Source organism: Triturus cristatus, chromosome 3_1 (genome assembly GCF_964204655.1).
Source record: "Triturus cristatus chromosome 3_1, aTriCri1.1, whole genome shotgun sequence".
NCBI lineage: Eukaryota > Metazoa > Chordata > Amphibia > Caudata > Salamandridae > Triturus > Triturus cristatus.
The window spans coordinates 672,923,700-672,945,104 of NC_140583.1; the positions used below are offsets into that span (position 1 = coordinate 672,923,700).

Here is a 21,405-nt window from a genome sequence, read left to right on the forward strand (position 1 = left end):
AAATTGGTAACACATAAGGAGTGAAGAGAAAATGTTCTGTATTGTGTCCTAAACATGTCCATGATCCCCCACACCTGAAAGAGAGCATAGATTTAACAGAGGGAGCTGCTGACCAGTTTGAGATTTCTTAGTTGACCAGCGATCTCATATGAAAGCTGCGGATGTGTGTTAATTGTGGGGAGCTTTTGGAATGCCTTCCATGTGGATTGGGTTCACCATGATGAGTCTGCATCGATCCACCTTAAAATGTCTTTTAGAAAACACAACATTATCCAGAGAGGAACATTGCGCATCAATCCAACTGTTGACTTTACCCTACCCCGCCAGCCTCTGTGAGGGCTGATGCTCACCAGTGAATCCACTTGGAGCACTGCTCCCTTCTAATGGCTACTTTTTTACCTGACCATTCTGATTGTTGGCTTTCGACATTTTGTATATTTGTAATTCAAACCTTCTTTACGATTTCCATTTCCATTTTTCCCTTATGCATTTTCTTCATTTTGTCTTATTTTCACAATGAAGATATTATCGAACCACTTAAACCATGTTTGGACCTTAAATCATTAATTTCTTTAGCTGTCTTGTTGGTTGGTGAGAAATTAAATCTCACACACGTTTTCTGGGGAACACCTTGCAAGTTAGGCTGATGCTCCAATTAGTGAAACTAGCTTGTCTATGTTGCTCCTTCCATTTATGCAGTACGGGAGCTCAGTCAGAGCTCTTATCTGGACTGTGACCTCTGTCTTGCTAAACTGAAGTCTCATTCTCTACACTTATACTGGTTTTACTTTTATGTACATTAAATAGAACATTTTATTTTCACCCAATAAGCGAGCTCATAACTTTTATTATTGTTTGTCTGACTGAACAGTGTTACCAATATTAGCCTTCTCTAATGGCCTATAATACGGATGGCGGTCCTAATAACATATGAATCCCATTATTGGCAGAGCTACATCTGCTAGACACATTACTAAAAGAATGCATATTTCCATTTACTATTTCCCATAGTGGGTGCCCCCATTATTGCATGTGCAAGGCTTTTAAGATCTGTACCCAAACACAAACACAGCACATAAATGTGACATTCTAGAGTAGTTTTCGTTGGCTTGAAATCAACAATTACTACTGGAAAGTGTGTTTAAAGATTTAGAAACCCTTAACTCATGTCATCCAAAGAATGGTATTTTATAACTAAAAACTGTGTAATCTTATGGACACGTCATTAATTAAATTCTAGTAAATGTTGAACTGATGGTTCCAATCATAATGTGGTGAGTTTAGACATCCTGGGCAAAACATGCAAATAGTACAGAACCTAACAAGTTTGCCTCACTACAGTGACTTCCAGAAGCTAAAGTTTGTTTTTTGAATTTCATGGCTACCATCAAAAGTATTACAATTATATGGCCACATAGAATGTGCACCCCTGTGCCAATGTTAAACAAGCATTGGCATAGCCAATAGGTCTTGCCTTTGGGACCTTATGAGTATTTAGTTATGCAGCACAATATCCTTACTGCATCAACATTAACTGTTGCATGGCTAAACACTTATAAGGTCCCAAAGGCGAGACCTGGCTATGCCAATGCTTGTTTGAATTGACTTTTGAATTGTTCCACCTGACTAACGCTGATACTAAAACAATAGTAGCCCAGGCTACCCGAGGACCACAGTGGCCTCCCTTAGACCTTTGTTTTTTTCAACCATAGTCAGACCTCACTGCATGGCTGTATAGCAGTACTCCGCTATCCTCCTTTTATCTGGTACCAATCATACCACCAAAGGCAGACTTCACCACTCTGGGCGTGGCTGTATAACAGTGATGATCTGCCATACTCTCCTTGCCTGGTGTCTTTTATATCACCCTACTCAGATAACATTCAACAGTGATCTACTGGCCTCTTCAAACATCCCTGCACCAGCCTTGGCTATGTAACCGTCATCTACGGACCTCTTTTTGCCTGGTACCGTTAAACCACCCAATGCAGATAGGGCCTCACTGGCTCTGCTATACAAAAGTGATCTTCTGGCCACATTGTGCGTGATGCCTTTTTTAATCACCATAGTCCGTCATTGCGCCGCCATAATTGTCCAACAGTGATTTACCGGCTTCTTATGCTTAGGACCTTTTATATCACCATAGGCATATCTCTCGTCCCACCACGCACCAAAAACAAAACATTGAAAAACCCAAATAACTTTCTTATGCGTGAGAGCTATTTGGATGTGTTAATGTGTTTTTTTTTAAGCCAGGTTGTGCAACATACCTAAAAGTGAAGGAAGAAAAGCAATATGATGCTCCCAGTGTTAACTGTGTTATAGTGCTTTTTTTTTTTTTTTTAGCTCTGGCGTTAGCAAAGACGCATGCTTTTACCAAAATGATATGTATAATATACTTGCATAACTTGGCTTTCAGCCCCCTCTGTTAATTCATTGGTCTTTTCTGCTGTACAACGTGGCAAAAACTTTAACAAAGCCAATAGATCTCGCATAGGCAAGACCTTTTGGCTTTGCCACTGCTTGTTTTTTTAAATGTAGCAGTAAACTATAGAGCGAGGTATAGTTTAGTCGATACAATTTTAACCGATTACATTCAAGGTGAATAGTGGTTCGTAGGGGAGTTACGGTCTGCGAGTCAGAAGATACATTTTAAAATCTGATGGTATTGGAGTCATGGTATCATTTTATCATTTTAGACTGCTTCGAGATTTAAATGTTATCCTTTAGGCAACTGGCAACCAGTGCAAGCAATCTAGCACGGGTAATTTAAAGTCGGAATACCTTTTTCACCAAGAGATGAGCATTGTTCACACGTTACAGCTCGTGAATTGCCTTCCTAAGTAGTTGTGGATTTATGGTATTGCAGTAGTTCACTTAAGCAGAGACCAATATATTCATAATAATAACCTCACGTGAGAAGATGTGACGATGTTTTGGCGTTTGCGTTGGAAAGAAACAAGACTAGACAACATCAATAATATTGAGGATTTAATAGGTGTTCTGAGTCAAATTTAACTCTCAAGTCCTCTGCTTTTTTTTTTACTCGGCATAGTGGTCTCTAAAAATTCTCGAGCCCAGAAGTAGAGATGTCGATTTCTATATCTGATTCAACTGTTAAGAAAAGCTGGGCTACGCCTACATACGTAAGTGGGTTGAACCCAGATGTTTAGATTAGTTCATAAGTGAACTCTCATACGGGTTAAATAAAGTAGGTGATAACATTGATTCCTCTGGTACCCTACAGCTCACTGTGCAAGGGGTAAACCTCAATGGGAGCTGAGAAACCAGCACCATACAATAGGAAACCTTCAACTAGTTTAGCTCTGTTCCAGAGATTGCCACCCACATGGAATTGATCAGAATAGAGAGGTCCTTGGTTCCAAATGCCATTGATAGATTCAGCAGCACCAGGACCCCTTTGTGCAGAGAATGTTTTCAATTTACTTGGGATGCGACCCTGCCAGACATGAATGTAGTGTATCTTGGTTTTCACTAAATCGCTGTATCTGCTGGCTTGCTACTTTTTCTATCAGGTTTTGTCAAAAGTGAAACTTTAAAGATGAGTCTATAATTTTCAGTATCATCGGGAATCCAAAGTAGATGTATTAAATAATGTTGATGCTATTGTATGTGTTAGCATTAAAGGAAATGTGACATGTGGAAACAAAAATGTAATCGGACTGCAAACATCATATGCTGTGGCAGGGAACAATGTATTCATTTTTGGCTGGAATCAAATCAATAGGATATCCAAAAGGACAGCACACAAGTACTAAATCATTTAATTCTATCAAATTCAATGGTTTATACAATGACAGCTGTTTCTTTATTTCCTAGTGTGTCGAGTAATCTGTGGAGCTTGAGAGTTTGTCTTGGTGCTTAAACATGGCGTTTCGTAGTGTATCTGCTTTGGTTGCTGACCCAAAGCAGAGGTACTCACATTTGGGCAGATGTGGATGTGAATGAGGGAGGAAACATGGGCCAATGAGTTGTATTGGCACTGGAGAGTGATTAGAAAGGTTGATGTGAGCTCTGCTGCTATTTCCGTCTTGCTCTGGTGCCAACACACGGGTCGCACTGCCAGGGCCTTCAGAAACTCCATAACCTCCTTCAACATATCACATTTGAATACTCCAAGATAATCTTATTTAGGATGGCCACCCACACTATCTTAGAAGATTGGAAAATTAATACAAGCAGCATTTCTACTTTTCTTATCAGGCTTGTTTTTGCAGTGCCTTTGACATAGCTCCTAATTGGTGCAGTCAGTTAGTCAAACAAGATAACTTAGTCAGCATTTCTAAAATCCTCCAGGATGCTCTAAGCTTATTGCATCCTACATGAGAGACTCTCTCTCTCTCTCTCTCTCTCTCTCTCTCTCTCTCTCTCTCTCTCTCTCTCCTTATATATCTCTCTCTCTCTCTCTCTCTCTCTCTCTCTCTCTCTCTCTCTCTCCTTATATCTTTCTCTCTCCTTATATCTCTCTCTCTCTCTTTCTCTCTCTCTCTCTCTCTCTCTTCCACCCCCCCACCCTCCTCTGTTTTTAACCTGATTGCTTTCTCTGTACAGCATCATCTATGGTATGGGACGTGCTGCCATAGTGTCTTGAAACAGTGCAATATATAGTTTCGCTGAATGTACCTGCACACTACTCTAGTCATGAACTGTGTGCATGCTGGTGCAAGAAGATAATGAAGTTATTGCATCTTGTGTATGCAGTGAAAGTAAGCTAGAGCCGCTTTCAGTATTAGACATATTGTGACTACCTTAGCATGTTGGGTGCGGACTGCAGCGTAAAATCTTTTTTATTATAGATATTTTAAAAACATTGAACGCAGTACCCAGATTTGAAGCACTCCCAATATACATTCACGTGGCTGAAAGGCACATTTCCCAAGACAAACTGCACAGTTGGAGCACTGCAAAAATCTTGACCCATGTATATGCTCACCAAGTACCTTGAGACCAGAGACTTCGCATAATTCAACCTCATATACTACATATCTTTTCCATATGGTGGTGTAGCACAACCTTGAAAACCATCTTCTTTAATTGATATAGCCTAAACTAATGTATGTAAAAAACACTCCATTCACTGTGGTCATATATGAAAGTAATTTTTCATAGCAGGTTTTTGGTTTTCCATAAGACTTGTTGATACACATACTTCAAATTCATTTAAAGTTGGCCATTCCATTCTGGGAGGGACACCGGGTTAGGCAGAAACAGCTACATTTTAATGCATTTTTATTTTAATTGTGTTTTTTGTAAAGCACAAGTGGGGTAAGGATGCTTCAAAGAGACCTTTGGCAAACGTGAAACTGGAAAAACAGTCAACCGTATTTAGCCTGCTGCTTCATTTGATGAGGGGGTGGGGTCGGCCTCGGGTCAAAAATTATTATGGAAATTGCAGGAAATCCACCATTTTTCTTTGGTCCCCACATTTTTTCCACCTTTTGCTGGGCCCTATAATTTTGCTGGAGTTAGGACTGTATGCACCATGTAATCCAGTGCTAAAGTGCTTGTGCTCCCCCTTTAAACATGGTTGAATTGGCATATTCCTAATTGATATATTTAACTTACCGAAATGATACAAAGTGTACCCAGGGCATGCAAGTTAATTTTCATTTGTGGACTACAGCACCTATTGTGCCATCTGCTACAGTGAGCGTGCAAAACATGGCGTCAGAGTTTCCTGACTAGAATTGTAAAGGCAGCAATTCTAGCCTGTGAAACCACTTTAACAGGCGAAAACCTGCCTTTAAATATCAATGTCATCCATATGTAGGCCTTTTAGTCCACAAGGCAGGATGCATAGCACACATGTCGAAACTGCTAAATAAAATCAAACCCTACTCTCAAGTCCGCCACGCAAGCTCTAGTGCTGTCTAGATTAGACAACAGTAACGCCACCCTGACAGGGGCTGCTGACTCCCACCTTGCTCCCCTCAGAAACACTCTCAATGCAGCAGCCAGAATGGTCACATGATAAAATAAGCCATGTCTCGGGCGATATTTTAAAACCCGGGACATGTATCGGGTCTAGAGATCATCAGTTCAACAAGTACTTACTTGCACCCACTGGGGTGAACCACTCAAGAACTCCATCAGAGATCATAAGTTCAACAAGTACTTACTTGCACCCACTGGGGTGAACCACTCAAGAACTTTATGTACCAGCTTCCCTTGGGGCGACCCGGAGGAGGAGCTAGCGGAGTGCGGTCCATTGCGGTTGTTTATAAAATAAATTATGACCACATCTCCCCCACCCTGAAAGAACTGAAATGGATCCAGGTGGAAGCCAAATGCAGCTTCAGAACTGCTTGTCTCACTCACAAAGCCCTCCACACGGGAACACCTGCCTACCTTGCCTCAAAACTCAGTGTCCCAGCCAGGAGTCCCTTCTCACCAAACCACCCTTTCTCAAATGGGTTAATTAATAGGTCTGGTATAGTGCCTTTGGAGAGGACTTCCAACTTCTGCGGTTCTGAATCACCCCGATGCATGTCTCTCCATCCTGCTGCCCACTGCAGTTGTGCTGCTATGTAGAACAGTTCCATGTCAGGTACCGCCATCTCTCCTTCATGTGATGGAAGTCTGAGTTAAGTCAGTGCAATTTTTCGCCGCTTCCCCTTCTCAGAGTTCGGAGCAAGCTATCCATCTCCTTAAAATTAACACTGGGTAGCTGAATGGGGATAGCAGCAACGAAATATAACTGTTGTAGTACAACATTTTTGAAAGTGCTATTTTACCCATCACAGACAAGGGAAATGTAAGCCAGAAATTAATCATTGTTGTAGGGAACATGTAGCTACTTTAGTATAACTGTTGAGCAGCTGATCCTTGGTCTGAAAAATGTGCTCCCCAAATATTTGATTTTGGCCCCGATCTCTGGGAGGTATAGGCCCCATGTTGGTAGCATTTAGTAGATAAGCAATAAATATGCCCCAGTTCACCTTGGGCAGCCTGCCAAATTGCTTGAGTGCCCCAATGGCTCCCTCTATATCTGCGCACTTTAGCTGTAAAAAAGTAACATATCGTCTGTATACAGAAAGGTCTATGAATGTGATCCATTGAACAAAAAAACCCTTGGTAATGGTTCCCCTGCAACGCTTGTTGCTCTACGTAAGTTTGTAGATACAGAGAATCCTGCCCTGAAGGTGGAGAAATAACTAACTGTAAAGGGTATCGTTGGATGCATATTTTTTCCAGATTAAAGTTTGAGAGGTGACCACGTGTTGCAGACCATTGTCTGCATGTTGTAAAATTGCTTCCACAATGGTGTAAAACGTTTAGCCATTACATGAAACCGTTTAAGGTCTAATGACACCAAGATGAGTACATCTTATTGTGGTTGTTTGATTACACAATTGTGTGGACAATATGGAACCTTGTTTCAGTATTCTCGTTCCTGATGTCTAGAAATATGCAACCATGATATAAAAAGAATGCAATATTTAAATAGTCATTGAACTGCAGACGGTGCCTCAAAAAGTATAGCCCATGAAGTGTTAATTATTTTTTCTATCTTTTTTCTTTTAGATAAATCAAGGCGAGTGCAGCCACAGTGGAGTCCTCCTGATAGAAAAGAACAAAAAGAACTTCGCTTGTACAACAGTCTCACCAGGAGTAAGGTACATAGTAGATCCATAGGTCACTGCAGATTTTTTTTCTTTTCTTTGTAAAAATGAGCTTAAATTACTTAGACTGCTGTACAACATTTATTTTTAACTACTTTTTGTTGAATATTCAGTTGTACATAAACAGAGCATCAGTGCATTTTCAGGCATATGTTGCGAGTCCTTACATCGAGTAGTACAATAGCTGCCCAAAACAGCCCAGTGTAGGCAGAGACGCACTTGCAAAGATAACAGTAACAATCCATGTGTTGTATACGCAAGACGTGAAGCGAGATCGTGACGGGGTTCGGGGTTGGTCGTCTTTGGGCCTGTAGCCGCAAGGCCTATTGTGTCTTCTGTAGGAGGCTATGAGTTCGAGCCAAGTGCCATTAAACTGCAGTGAATGCAGTTGGAGGGGGGGGGGGGTTAATAGGCCAGACTATGGCAGTCTGGCGTCGTATTTTGTTACTTCTGAGAGTTAGGATTGGGTCGTCCCATGCAGACACAGTGGGGCATTTGCGGAGGCCTCTCGCCTCATCATGGTACAGATATACAGTCTCTGTCTCTGCCCATTGGATCACTATGTCCTGGCACTGTGCGACCCCCAGGTAAGGACGACTCCTTCCATCGTATTTTAATTGTGTGCCTGGTTAGTAGTAGGCCTAGATTAAGGAAACGATTTGTCACAGCCCCCGTGTTTCCTTAGCTTGTAAAGTCCCCCGTATGCAGCCTTCAATGGTATTCAAATCACTGCAGCCAGGGATGTCAGAGAGAATTGGAAAGTTTGGACGGTAGTGCACTAACAAAACATGTATTATATCATCCACTTGTGAGGTGTGGCAGCGGGGGCAGTCTAATGGCGCTGTGGGATGGATTCATAAAGTCTGGGCTGGGGTCAGGTAGGTTAGTATTGTGTGTGTATTGTATGTTTTAAAATGCACATTGCAAGAGACCTTGCATAGGTACCTGAGCGCTTTGGCCCCCTCTTTTTATGATAGTGGTCATCTCAGGTCTGGTTCCCACTGCTGGTGTAGTGCGACCAGAGTATCTGAGAATCTGGTAGGGATGGCTTTAGTAATCCAGGACAGAAGTTTACGGTCAGTTCCCAGGCCAAACAGGGCCTGGAGTTATGGGTGAGAGGATGGTTCAGTGTGTGTGATTCCCCCAAGGCGCTTCAGCATTGCAGCCAAGAGCTGGTGTATTTAGAACTGCCCTGGTGGTAGACCAGTTTGTTCAGTTGAGAGATCAAAATGTACAGGGCTTTATCCTGAAATAAGTCCCACATGGTGTGTGTTCTTGCTCCCTCCCATTCCTCCGTGGCATTCCACCATGTGACTTGCTGGAATGTGTGAGAACATTGAAGTTTGATCACAAGAGCATGAAGCAGTACCTCAGGGGAGATTCGGAGTGGGCTGCGATAACAGCTATGAGCCATCTTTAGTAAGTAAGTAAGTAAAAGATTTATAAAGCGCTTGATTGCCGAGGCATCTTGGCGCTGGAATAGCAGAGAAATGAGAAAGCCCAAGAAAAAGCAGGTTGCTGCTGAGTGGGAAAGAGCCAGGTTTTCAGTAAGGCTTGGAATTCTGTATAGACAGGTTGGGATCTAATGTTCAGTGGCAACTTGTTCCATAGCTTGGCAGCGAGATGGGAGCGGTATCTGCCTCCCCATTTTGTCTTCTTGACTTTCGGGACATTAACCAGTGTTTGCTTTGCTGACCTCAGAGAGCGTCCGGGTGTGTACCATTGGAATAGTTTATGATATTCCATGGGTCCACCTCCATACAAGGTTATGTGAACCAGACATAGAGTCTTGAATTCAATCCGCTCCTTGACTGGAAACCAGTGAAGTTTTCTAATAGCCCGAGATAAATGATTGTCTTTAGGAATGTTTAATAGGGCACGGGCAGCGGCGTTTGCAGTTTGATTAGTTGTCGCTTCTCCACCCCTAGATGGAGGGCGTTGCAGTAGTCAATCCGAGACAATACGACTGCTACCACAAACCGTTTTCCTTAACTCCATCGGGAGAAACGGTAAAATCTTCTGCAATATCTTTAGGGTGAAATAGCAGGTAGAGGTTACCTGGTTTATCTGTCCTGCAAAACTGAGCTGAGTGTCACCTACCACGCCCAGGTTTCTCATTTTGGTCACTGGCATTGGACATACTCCTGCCACCGCCGGTCACCAGGCAGAGTTCCAGATGGGAGGCCCAGTGCCAAACTCCATAACCTCCGTCTTCTTAGTGTTCAGCTTTAGATAGTTAAGGTGCATCCATTGTATGATGTGAACAAGACAGCTGTGAAACCTGGCCGACGGCACATCTTCCGTGGAGGATATGGAAATAATGATTTGTGTATCGTTGGCATACAATACAAGCGAGAAGCCATGGTCCTTGACTAGTTTGGCCAGCGGAGTCACATATGTAGAATAGTGTGGGCGAAAGTGCCGATCCTTGTGGGACTCAGCAAGGAAGGTAAAATTTGTCTGACTTAAGGTTATCCCAGCAGACCTTGTGTTCTCTCCCTGTCGGGAAGGAGGTGAGGCGGGCAAGAGCGGTGTCCCGAATCCTGACTGGCTTCAGCCGTTGCGTAAGAACTGAGTGATTCACTGTGTCTAACGCGGTGGATAGGTCAAGCAGGATCAGGACAGCCCTGCCACCTCTATCAGTTTGCCAGCGGAGTTCCTCTGTGGCCATGATTAGTGCAGACTCAGTAGAATGGCTGAAGTGAAAGCCATGTTGAGTACTGTCGAGTAGATTGTTAGAATCCATGTAATCGTTTAATTCTTTGTTTAGGGCTTTAGTAGCTTACTTGCAGGCTTTAGTAGGTCTGATTTTGGAGGAATAGTTCTTGGATGACAGTTGGGTCTCCCTGCCCTTGCACCGCCACCCAGTTCAGGCAGGTTGCGTCTTGCCAACCATAGATCGGGCCACTTGAGCTGTGCCGCCAGGTCGTAATGCTTAAATATCTGGGCCCCATACCCCAGTGCTCTGTGGAGAGCTACAGCTTTGTCAGTGCAACTGTACACGGAAAACAACGTTTACTACTCAGTCATTAGACCGCGATACCTTTACAGCGTGGTTCGTTACAACGACCGCGTTGTTAGAACACAATGCCATTATTACGCAAATCATTACATCGACTTGCAGTAGATCGCTCTCTAACATAAGGAATTGTATAATTTACTATTCCAACACCTTCCCTACTGTTGTGTAGGCTTGAGTTGGAATAGTAAATTATAATATTCCTAATGTTAGAGCGCCATCTACTGCAAGTCGATGTAATGACTAGCGTTGTAATGGCATTGTGTTCTAATGACCGCGTTGTTAAGGAACGCAATGTGATTGCATTCGTTGTACCATGCTATATTCCTCTACACCACCCATTGTTCCAGATTAGTTCACTCAGCATGGTGTTCAGTGTACTGAACCTATCGCAGGAAACCTGGATCAGCAAGTTGACAAAATAGTAAGGGAATCTTGGCAACATATCCATTTTGGAGAGGGCGAGTCAGCCTTGCACCATCAGTGGAGTCCACGCCAGAGCTCATTTTAAGGCCTGAGACAACATATCACCTTCACCACATTACCGTCAAGCAAGTCCTGGCTGGTGTGATACATTTTAACGCCTAGTTATTGGAATGTGGAGTGTTTCCACTTGATCTTGTGGTCATGGATCACTATATTATGCATGGTGCAATCGTGGAGTAATGAGAACAAGCGTGTTTTTGCCCAGTTGACCCCTACACTGAGGCAGCCGTGAACGTCTCCAGTATGTGCGCGACCTCGACTACTCCTACTTGGATATCCTTAATATAGCCTTATAGCCCGCCGTAGCGGGCAATACCGGCTATTAAAGGCCCACTGCATCGTTAAAGGCCCGAGCCGAAGGCGAGGGACTTTAACAAAGCAGAGGGACTTTAAAAGCCTGTATAGCCCTGCTACGAAGTGCTATAAGGCTATTAGAACATTCTGCTACTAGAGGGCAGAATGTTCTAATAAATAAAACGAAGCCTTCAGGGAGCGCGAGGGGATTCAAATCCCCTCAGGCTCCCTGAAGCCTTTGTTCACAGCCAGAACTGTGAACAAAGAAACATTGGAATGTTGGAGCTCCGGGCTTATACCAGCCATTATAAGCCCGGAGCACTCCATTGTTTTCAATGGAGCTCTCAACATTCCAATGTTCTAATATATATTAAAACATTGTCTGTGTCGAGGGACACTGCATGTTTCTCACCGTCAATCAGGATGCTCCAGTCCCTTCCTGACTGGTAGCGGCGATCAACCAAGAGTCTAATCGACTACATGGACTACTGTATAACACTGTATCTACATCTATAGACTATTTATCAGACCAAATACATTGTACCGGATTCTGATGTGTGCTTTGTCATGTTCAATAATGAATGCCTGGGCGTGTATGAATTTCAAATGCAAAGAAATTTTTATTGAATGGGGATAGTGGTGCTCCATCTGGAGAGTATCTCGGTCTTATCCATTCTCCTGCTGTACCAGTAGGTGCCTGCAGAAATACCGGCCTATGAAGCTAGAACTCATTGAAACATATTATTAACTGAACCACCTGTTCGGTTTTACTAATCCTAGTCAAGACCTGCTGCAAAGTACTAAAGTCTCGTATTTCCTGAATTTGGGTGCAAGCAAACTGCCCTTTTGCAGTTGACCATTCAATCATCTGTACATATGCTTTTAAAAACCACTGTACTGGCGATAGAAAACAAATATAATAAATGAAGCTGAGGAGAAATGGAGATTTGCTTTGTAGATCAAAAATAAGATTATAGATCATGATCCCGCAAATGATTAAAAAAACAGATACTGAAGGTTTTTATTGAATGTGAATGGATATCTGAAAAAGAAAGCATTTTCCAAGCTTTTTGAAGTTCATATTTAAGAGAACGTTGCTTTATACACAGACGTAACTTCATTGTCCACATGAATCTTACATAAAGAAGGTATAAGTGCATTTACTTCATATATATTGAACTTCCAGGGGGAGTTGCGCAGCACAAATATTTGCAAATATTTTTATAAGGAAGTTTGAAGAAGATAATATTTCAATAGAACAAGAATAGAGAAACAATCTGACCATGTACATATGTCATATAGATAACATGCTTCTCATTTGGAGAGGTTAAAAAACGCTGATGGCAAACATAAAAAAATATATGGAGTTCACCTGAGAACTACGTTTTTTAATACATTCAATTCAGAGGAATTCCCTTTTTTGGATATACTCATAGACTAGGGAAAAATAGCTGGAAAACTACAATTTATCAAGAAATAAAACGCCAACTGAGTGCAACTGATAGGTGAAAACGATGGTAAAACTCCCTAAAAAATTCAGAGCAAAGGATGTTCTGCTTGTATACCACTTTTTGCACATACCAATTAAGTGTCTGTGTAGAAAAGGAGATGTGGAGGAATTGCAACCAAAGCCAAGAAAATATAGGCAGAATACATATCAAAGGTCACTGGTAGCAACACATTTTCAGATTTCAAATATATGAGTCAAATTAAAGAACACTTTCTGGAACTGTTGGGTCTGAAGAGGCAGAAGCAAATACATTATTTGCAGCAAGATTCATTGGGTAAAATTATTACAGACCTGGCAACCTAAAGGCATGAGCTACCGCATTGAAATGAAATGTTTTTTACAAAAATCTTGTTCGCATAATGTTCACTTACTATATTTAGTGATGCTAGGATGTGAATAAAACTACAGTTAAACAGAAGAAAGAATGTTAATATGATTGACAGAAAAAGAAATCTAAAAAAAGTTTCATAGATGATTTATGGAGTCTGACAATGTTCACACCAGAAGCAATAAAAGTCGTCAAACAGAAATAGTAAAGACCTTGATAAAGGTGTTCGAGTTGAAAATCGGACAATGAGAAAATTAGGATCAACTTTAAGGTTTAAAGGCTCTTGGGAAATGTTTTTCATTTTTTACATTCGCAAGTGCCAATGTATGTTAAATGGCAATGTTTTTTCTTTTAGGGGACTAATGCATGTAAATGTAAAATTAGTGTGTGACTTAGTTTAAGCCACTGAAATTGCACTGGTTAATTTAATTTCTAATTAGTATATTAATAAAACAATTCAAGTTAATGGAAATAAGTAGCCAGTTTTGTTTTGGCACATATGCTTGGGTACATGGGTTAACATCTCCTCTCTATTTAATTTCTATAAAAAATTAGACCAGTTGAGTTCTTCACTATTTTGATGTGCAGCAGTGTGTGCATGGTGCGAATGTTGCATCTAAAGGGTATATCTCAACACTTCTCCCCCCTACTCAGCAGGAGGATTGACAGTTAATTAAGTTCACACCCCATACTATACTGTCCTGATGATGACCTCCTATTGCCTAGTGCTTTAAATGCCGTTGCCTGCAGACGTTATATAGCCCTCATTTTGTGCCCCCCCCCCCCCCACCCAAGTCTATAAATCACTCAAGGAGTCAATAGTCATACGTCTTTTATTCTTTTTGGTTTAGAAAGCTTTATTGAATATAATAGACCAAGTAAAACATTAGTACAAAATAGGATAAATAGGCAGTGCAATAAATAATGAGAACAATTGAATTCTTACAAAGTTTTAAGGAATGCCAGACGTAACTAGAGAATATACTAAGGGAAAAAGCTTTTTTGTTTTTTAAGGAAATTGTGTTTAATATGCAAGGGAAGGCAAAGGGAAAACAAGGGAAAGAAAGGTAAGGAGGGGGAGGGGGAAATATTCGATATACAGGTAAGGTATCCTATAAATAACATAGGCAAGGAAATGTTTATATGAAGCAACTACAATTAAAAAAAAAAAAAGAACTGAACATCAACATGCACTTTGAGAAAGAAAATTAGTTAGAGGCAACCATAACAAATCTTTTTTGATCAAAAGAGGTACAGTGGTAGCAAAAGCACGGTCAAGCCTATGATGATGACATAATAAATTCCACCAGGCGTTATAAGAGATCTTTGACATGTCTTTCCAATTTGTAGTGATTATCTGTAAGGAAATAGCTATATATAGATCTATAAATTTATGTGCATTACAGTGAGCATTCCATATGGGTGAGGCACCACCCAGAAATATGTGGACATTCTCAAAGGAGTGGTTAGTAGCTAATATTTCATTTAATTTTAACCAAATGCGAGACCATAGAGATTTAACCAGCGGACAATGAAAGAACATATGGAAAAAATCACTATTGGTATGTGAGCAAGACCAACATTTTTTGGAATCAGATAATTTGAAATTATGCAAGTCTGATGGGGTGAAAAAAAGTCTATTATAGAAATAATACAAAGTCTGTGTGGTGCTAGCGGAGCGGGAAACCGTATGTATCCTAGACCATAGAGAATTCCAAACCCGAAGGGGAAACTCTTGAGCTAGATCTTTTTCCCAGGAAAGTTCAAGTTTGGATTTGGTCTTTTCAACGGGGGGGGGCAGGAAAGTAATTTATAGATAGCCACAGCCTTGAGAGGAATAGAAAAATCCGGCGGGGATGATGATGAACTTATGTCGGTAGGGAACTGAGAAGCGACTTGAGAGATAATCAAGGATAAGGATTTTTTAAGCAGGGAATATTGAGAGGAGTGCGTATTAGAAAGTTGAAAGGAAGAACGAATATCAGAGAAGTCTCGTAAGGAGTCATTAGCTAGTAGGTGACTAAAAGTGATAATACCTTTATCAATCCATTCTTTCCAGAAAAGTGCTCGATTGTTTATCTTTATGGATTTATGGTACCAAATTGGAGTTGAGGAAAGAAACTCTAACTGTGAAAGAGATGAGCGAAACACTGAAAGAGCAAGTGTTCTGGAATGCTTAAAGATAGGAGTAAGAAAGCGTTGCGGAGGCTGAGATAAGCGAGTAGCTGTTTTGAAGGAAAAAGGTGAAATTTGCGCCAGTTCTATGGAACTCCATGCTGTTAAAGGGGGGTCAGATGAATCAGATAAAAATGGCCAAATTTGCTTCAAAGTAAAGGCAGAATGAAAACGAGCAAGATTGGGGAAATTAACACCACCTGAATCTTTAGGATGCTGGAGACGGGAGATGGAGATCCTAGCTTTGCGATTATTCCATAAGAATGAGGTAAAAATGCGATTTATTGTTTTAAAAAAATAGAGTGGAAGGGAGATAGGAAGCATAGAGAGATAAAAATTTACAATGGGAAGAAGCATCATTTTGATGGTGGCAAGCCTTCCCCACCAGGATAAGAAAAGAGGAGACCAAGTGTCTATAATGGAGGAAATCTTCTTAATGATATCTTTTTGGTTGAGCTTGATAGTTTCTTTAATGGTGTTGGAATGAAGTATACCAAGGCATTTAATACTACCAGATTTCCATTCAAAGCCAGAGTCCTGAAACCTGAAAGGAAGGCAAAATTTATTAAGAGGTAAAACCTCAGACTTATCAATATTAAGTTTGTAACCAGAAACCAGAGAGTATTCATGCAACAACGAAAAGAGTGAAGGTAGAGAGGTGGTCGGATTGGAAATATAAAGTAAAATGTCATCTGCATAAGCAGTAAACTTAATGTCAACATTCTTAAATATGAAACCAGTGTATGAAGGAGAACATCAATTTTTTTTCTCCAAAAAGGGTTCTAATGCAAGAATAAAAAGAAGAGGAGATAGAGGACAGCCCTGCCTGGTGCCTCTATGCAGAGAGAAATACCGGGATTGAGAACCATTAACCCAAATAGAAGTAGAAGGAGCAGAATATAATAATTGAATATATCGAATAATAGTGGGACTAAAGCCATGCCACCTTAGAGCACCAAACATGAAGTCCCAGCAAACTCTGTCAAAAGCTTTCTCAGCATCCAGTGTAATAGCGGCAATTGGGGAGTCCATCTTTGAGGCAAGGTGAATGATGTTGAGGAAAGTTCTCGAATTATCAGTAATGGACCTTCCTTTAACAAAGCCAGATTGATAAATGTTAGTAAGGTTAGGAATGATTTTATTAATACGGGAGGCCAGAATTTTAGCATACATTTTACAGTCAGTGTTGATTAAAGAGATGGGTCGATAATTTTTACAGCAAGAGGGATCTTTATCTTTTTTAGGGAACAAACATAACATTGCCTGTGTAAAAGAACCTTTGGATTCCCCTTGAGCAAGAAAATGGGTATACAGAGATAATAAATGTGGCAATAGAATGTCCTTAAAGTACAAATAAAAACAAACCGTAAATCCATTGGGGCCAGGTGACTTATCCCTGGGAAGAAGAGTAATAGCGTTAAGTATTTCGCGTTCTAAGAAACGGACATCAAGAGTGGAAAGGTCAGTGGAGCTGCCCGGGGACCTGGGGAGAGACTGAAAAAAAGAGTCAATCTGATCCTGAGAAGGGACAAATTCTGGAGTATAAAGTGACGAATAAAATTGGACAAAACAGTCAAGGATTTTATCATCCGCGTATTGATGGTTCCCATTCGAGTCGATGATGCTTGTTATTTTGGATTTTTGTTTTTAGGTCTCGGCTGCGCATACGCAGTCTCGCTCCGAGATTTAATTACTTGGAGAAGAGGGGCTTGAACCCGCCCCTCTTCTCCCCTGTTCTCCATTGGCTGGCCTCTTGAATGCTGGCCAGCCATTGGAGAAGAGGTCAGTCATTCCAAACAGGCCCCGTCCTTTTCGGATCGGGGGGCGTGTTTTTTGCAAGAAGTCTCAAGGAGGAGACAACAGCAAAACACGCCCCCGAATCCGAAAACGACGCTGCCTTTCTCCGAGGCATTTCTGCTCTGCCTCGGAGAAAGGCGGTGGTGTCTTCCGGTGCCCTCGTCGTAGATGTTTAAAGGCTTGCATACGAATTGGATACAAGAAGCGGCTGCGTCTTGAATAGAATGTTCCTAAGCGCACTTATTAATTAATTAATGAGGCTGGAGGCAGAAGTCACAATGGCCTCGGGTCTGCGTGCTGCGTGTCTCTTTAAGAGGCTGACACCCTCTAGCCGCTGGAGGACTCTTCCTCTATGGTGAGCCCCGCCTCCCTGTGCCTGTTCATTACTGGTAGCTTGAACTTGCTTAGAAGGCATGGTCTGGTCTGCACGTCGAATCGGCGCTGTTCCGGGGTACCCCGCACACATGGATGGAGGGGACCTTCGTTAGCTTTGTCTGTCTGTAGTAAGTGATGGCTACTTATTTTGCTTAGTGTATGTTCATCGGATGCTGTTTAGACCATGCACATGTTTTCACCCAACCATACCTCGATGTGTGATGCGTAGCGGGTGAGAATAGTGCACGGTCTCCAGGACCCTCGCATATTTTCGGTTTTGATGTCTGGTCCTGCAGCTTCCTTGTTACAGGAACCATTCCACAATCTGGTCTAAACCGGTCCATGCTTTGGGCGGTGAAAACGATGCTACTAAAACAACCATGTGCCTTTCACGTTTAACGTTCAGTCGCCATGCAGCGTTTTTCTGCGCTGTATCAAGTGCGTCTGTGAAGGTAATGTACAAGATGGCAGCTGTCCGTGCACAGGGTTCGAGGATGCAGGGATGGTAACGCAAGCGGTGCCCCTATTGACAGTCGTATTTACACAAGATGGCTGATGCATGTGCTCGCCATTCAGTTTGAATGGGAGACCTTGCTTTCGTCTGTCCCAACCATGGCAATCGCTGCGTATGATGAGGACTAGGGCAGCGATTTTGTTTAATTTGTCTTTTAACTAAACGGCCGGTCAAAGGCAAGCCGCTTTTTTTTCAGTACGTGTTTCCGTGCTATCGATCGAAAAGTGCTTTTCGTTTACATCATTTCGGGAGGGGGGTCGCTACGCTAGACAAAATTATTTAGGTCTTTGAAATCGCCCTTGGGTGCTCTCCTGAAATGCCAATTGCCCGGGAATAAATTTAATGCGGCTCTGCTTATCACTGTATTAGACCGTTTAAAAAAAAAATAGTTTGGGAACCCTAGTTTGTTTTCAATACATCATGCTTGCTTTACAAAACGAAAGGCCCCTTTGAAATAAGGCCGCCCTTCAATTGCATTCCTTAATAATAATCACTACCACAACTCCTATTCTTCATCAGTCAAAGTACAACCTTTTCTTGTGGTGGAGGGGCTCAACCAATTTAATTGGCATCGAGGGGCTGGGTGGTTGATAGCGTTACTAGCTGGGAAAACTTAAACATTATGAAATTGGATGTGTCCCAGTAGTTGACAGTTATTATCACTAAACGAAGGAAAGGTTTACTTTGACAAACCCTGGTACATCCACATAGTACCAGCCACGGTTAGTGTTTACAACTGCATGCGTAGAGTTTTGTGATGAAATGAAACGGTAGGACACTAGATGGCTACCTTGCTTTGCGGGGATGCCGTGTGGGACGACATCTTGGCAACTAATGTGAGCTTGAATCACTGGTGCAGTCATACTTTGACAATTGGTATTGGGTCACCTTGACTAGCGGAGTGGATGGCTATTGAAATATAATCTTACCTATTTCTCTAAAGGGTTAGGACCTGGCACTGCTGTGCAGGGCCTTAGTTTTACCATAGTGTACATATTTGCCGGTGACTTTATGCACGTGATTATAAGGGACAGGAGATATATGCTACTTTATACGAAGGGCCTTGGTACAAGTGGCGCTTTAACTGGGATGAAAAATCTGAGGGTGTTCCTCTGAAAGAGCGTGACCTATGTAATTAAGGAGGTGGCTGAAAAACACCTAAGCTTAACATAGTGTGCCGCCTGACTGGTATGTTGCTGTTTGTCATTGCACCCCGATATATAATACAGCAAGTAACTTTACATCTACAACGAGCCATGACTATTGGCTTTGCCAATGGGTGTTAGTTGCCTAAGAGAAATAAGCAACAACTATGGCATTGTTGTGTATCACATTAAAAATGCTTCTGTTGTGACATGAGACTGAAATAACTATAGTGAGTCTCTTTGAAGTTACATCAAAGGCAGTGAAGGATGGTACTGCTGCAGGGTTAATCGTTATTTTTTCTCACCCTGAGGGTGAGGGCAAAAACGGAGAGCAGGATGAGGACCCGTCCTAGCACCTCCCTTTTAGAACGGATGGTGCGGAGCACAGACAGGACCCGACCCATTTAAAGCCCTGAGCACAAGACTGTTGGTTGTGTAATCTTTGCGGCCCTGGGCTCGCAGAAACCACAACGTGGCTGTAGGCTACTATTTTATATCCTCTGGGTGGGCGGCGTACACCAGTCATGTATTCCTGTAACCAGTGTGTAGTTGAGTAGCTGCGACTGATCGGGTCATGGCTGCCTCAATAAAGCCAATACCTGCGAGATTGTCTTCTCCGGCGTCTGGGTGTACTCCCACGTACCATTTTATCGTGGTTATCCATAATCCAGTGCACACCCGGCTTGTTTCCCTGCCTCTCAACTCCAACCAAGAAGCAGGATCTTTGCCCTGTTTAGGATTACTGCAAGTCCACATGCGCTGCCTTTTCCAGCTGCGACATTCCACTCAAAGCATGAGCTCTGCAAATAGATGAGTACCTTCCAAAGCCCTTGACACAGGCCGCGCCTATTAATTAACTCTCAACTTTTCAGCCACAATAATGAAATCCTATAAAGCACATCCATATATCTTTTGTCTATTCCGCTCTCCCCACGGCAACAGTCCGAGGTTAAAGGTCGGTTTTCTGTGTAGAATATTTAAATATAAGCTAGATTCAAGCGGCAAAAGAAACGTGTTTCATCGACCTGGAGTTCTATTACTCGGACAACCACCAGATGGCATTAATATGTACACAACGTGAATTTGTCCCTAGCTCCCTATACCTAGTTATCGGTAAGAAGCAATTTAACTGCGCCTACAATGCAGAAACTCTTGGTAAGGCGGTGGAGTCCCCTTTCCGAAAGCTGTTTTATGTTCTGCACAGAGTGATTCGTCAGAGCGCGCACCGAGGGCAGCGGCATCCGCAAGTGGGCCGGTAATTCAGGCAACTAGGGATCCGTAAGCTTCTGCGCATGTTAAAAAAAAAAGCATTTACAATGCAACGGTCTCAGCATTGTTAAAGTTAGAGCTATTGGCATTGCTCATGACAATGCCGTTTCTTTAAATGTTTGAAAGAAAAAAAAACATAAGCAAAAATAATGTCATGAGACCATTGCATTGTAAATGCTTGTTTAATTTTGAGATAGTTAGCAAGAGATTTGCCAGCTTTGTTGCGACCCCCATACATTTTGGCATGAAAATTAAGAAGGTTATTACAAGCAGAGACCCATGAGTGTTTATTATATTGCATTTTAGCGTTAATGAGCGAGGAAAGTGTTTCTGAGGTATTTTTAGTGAAATAAAGATGCTCTAGATCTTTAATTTGTTGAAGAAGTTTAGCAGACACTGACAAGGCTTTTTTCTTTTTTTGAGATGTGAAGTCAATAACCAATCCTCTGGCGGTAGCCTTAAAAGCATCCCAAATAGAATGAAACTGAGAAGTGGAATGAAGCTTGTTTGTGGAAAAATCCACGGCAAAAAGCTTAAATTGTTCAGTAAACTGGGAATCTAGAAGTAACAAATTGTTAAAGCGCCAGCGCCTGGAGGAATGCGTAGGTGAGGGAAAATCCATGTCAATGATGACAGGGGCGTGGTCGGATATTAAAATAGTGCCAATTTCTGAGTTAGTCATAAATTGGAGGGCGTGTTGAGTAAGAAAAATATAATCAATACGGGAATGTGATGCATGAGCTGGGGAGAAAAAGGAAAATTCTAAAGTATCAGGATGGGAAAGTCTCCATGAATCTATAAGGCCTCTGGAAGAAATGGCTTTGAAAAAGGACTTTTGCATCTTATTAGG

The 21,405-nt window shown here is 41.9% G+C and overlaps 1 protein-coding gene across 3 annotated transcripts in view; it reads left to right on the top strand.

Moving 5' to 3' along the window:
• The window catches only part of CARS1 (cysteinyl-tRNA synthetase 1), a 465,335-nt gene that overhangs the window by 89,999 nt on the left and 353,931 nt on the right, over positions 1-21,405 (top strand). For all 3 annotated transcript variants that reach the window (XM_085644733.1, XM_085644734.1, XM_085644735.1), the window contains one exon: positions 7,546-7,637. In XM_085644733.1, the coding sequence (XP_085500859.1) occupies positions 7,546-7,637 (92 nt within the window). The remainder of the gene's footprint in view (positions 1-7,545; positions 7,638-21,405) is intronic.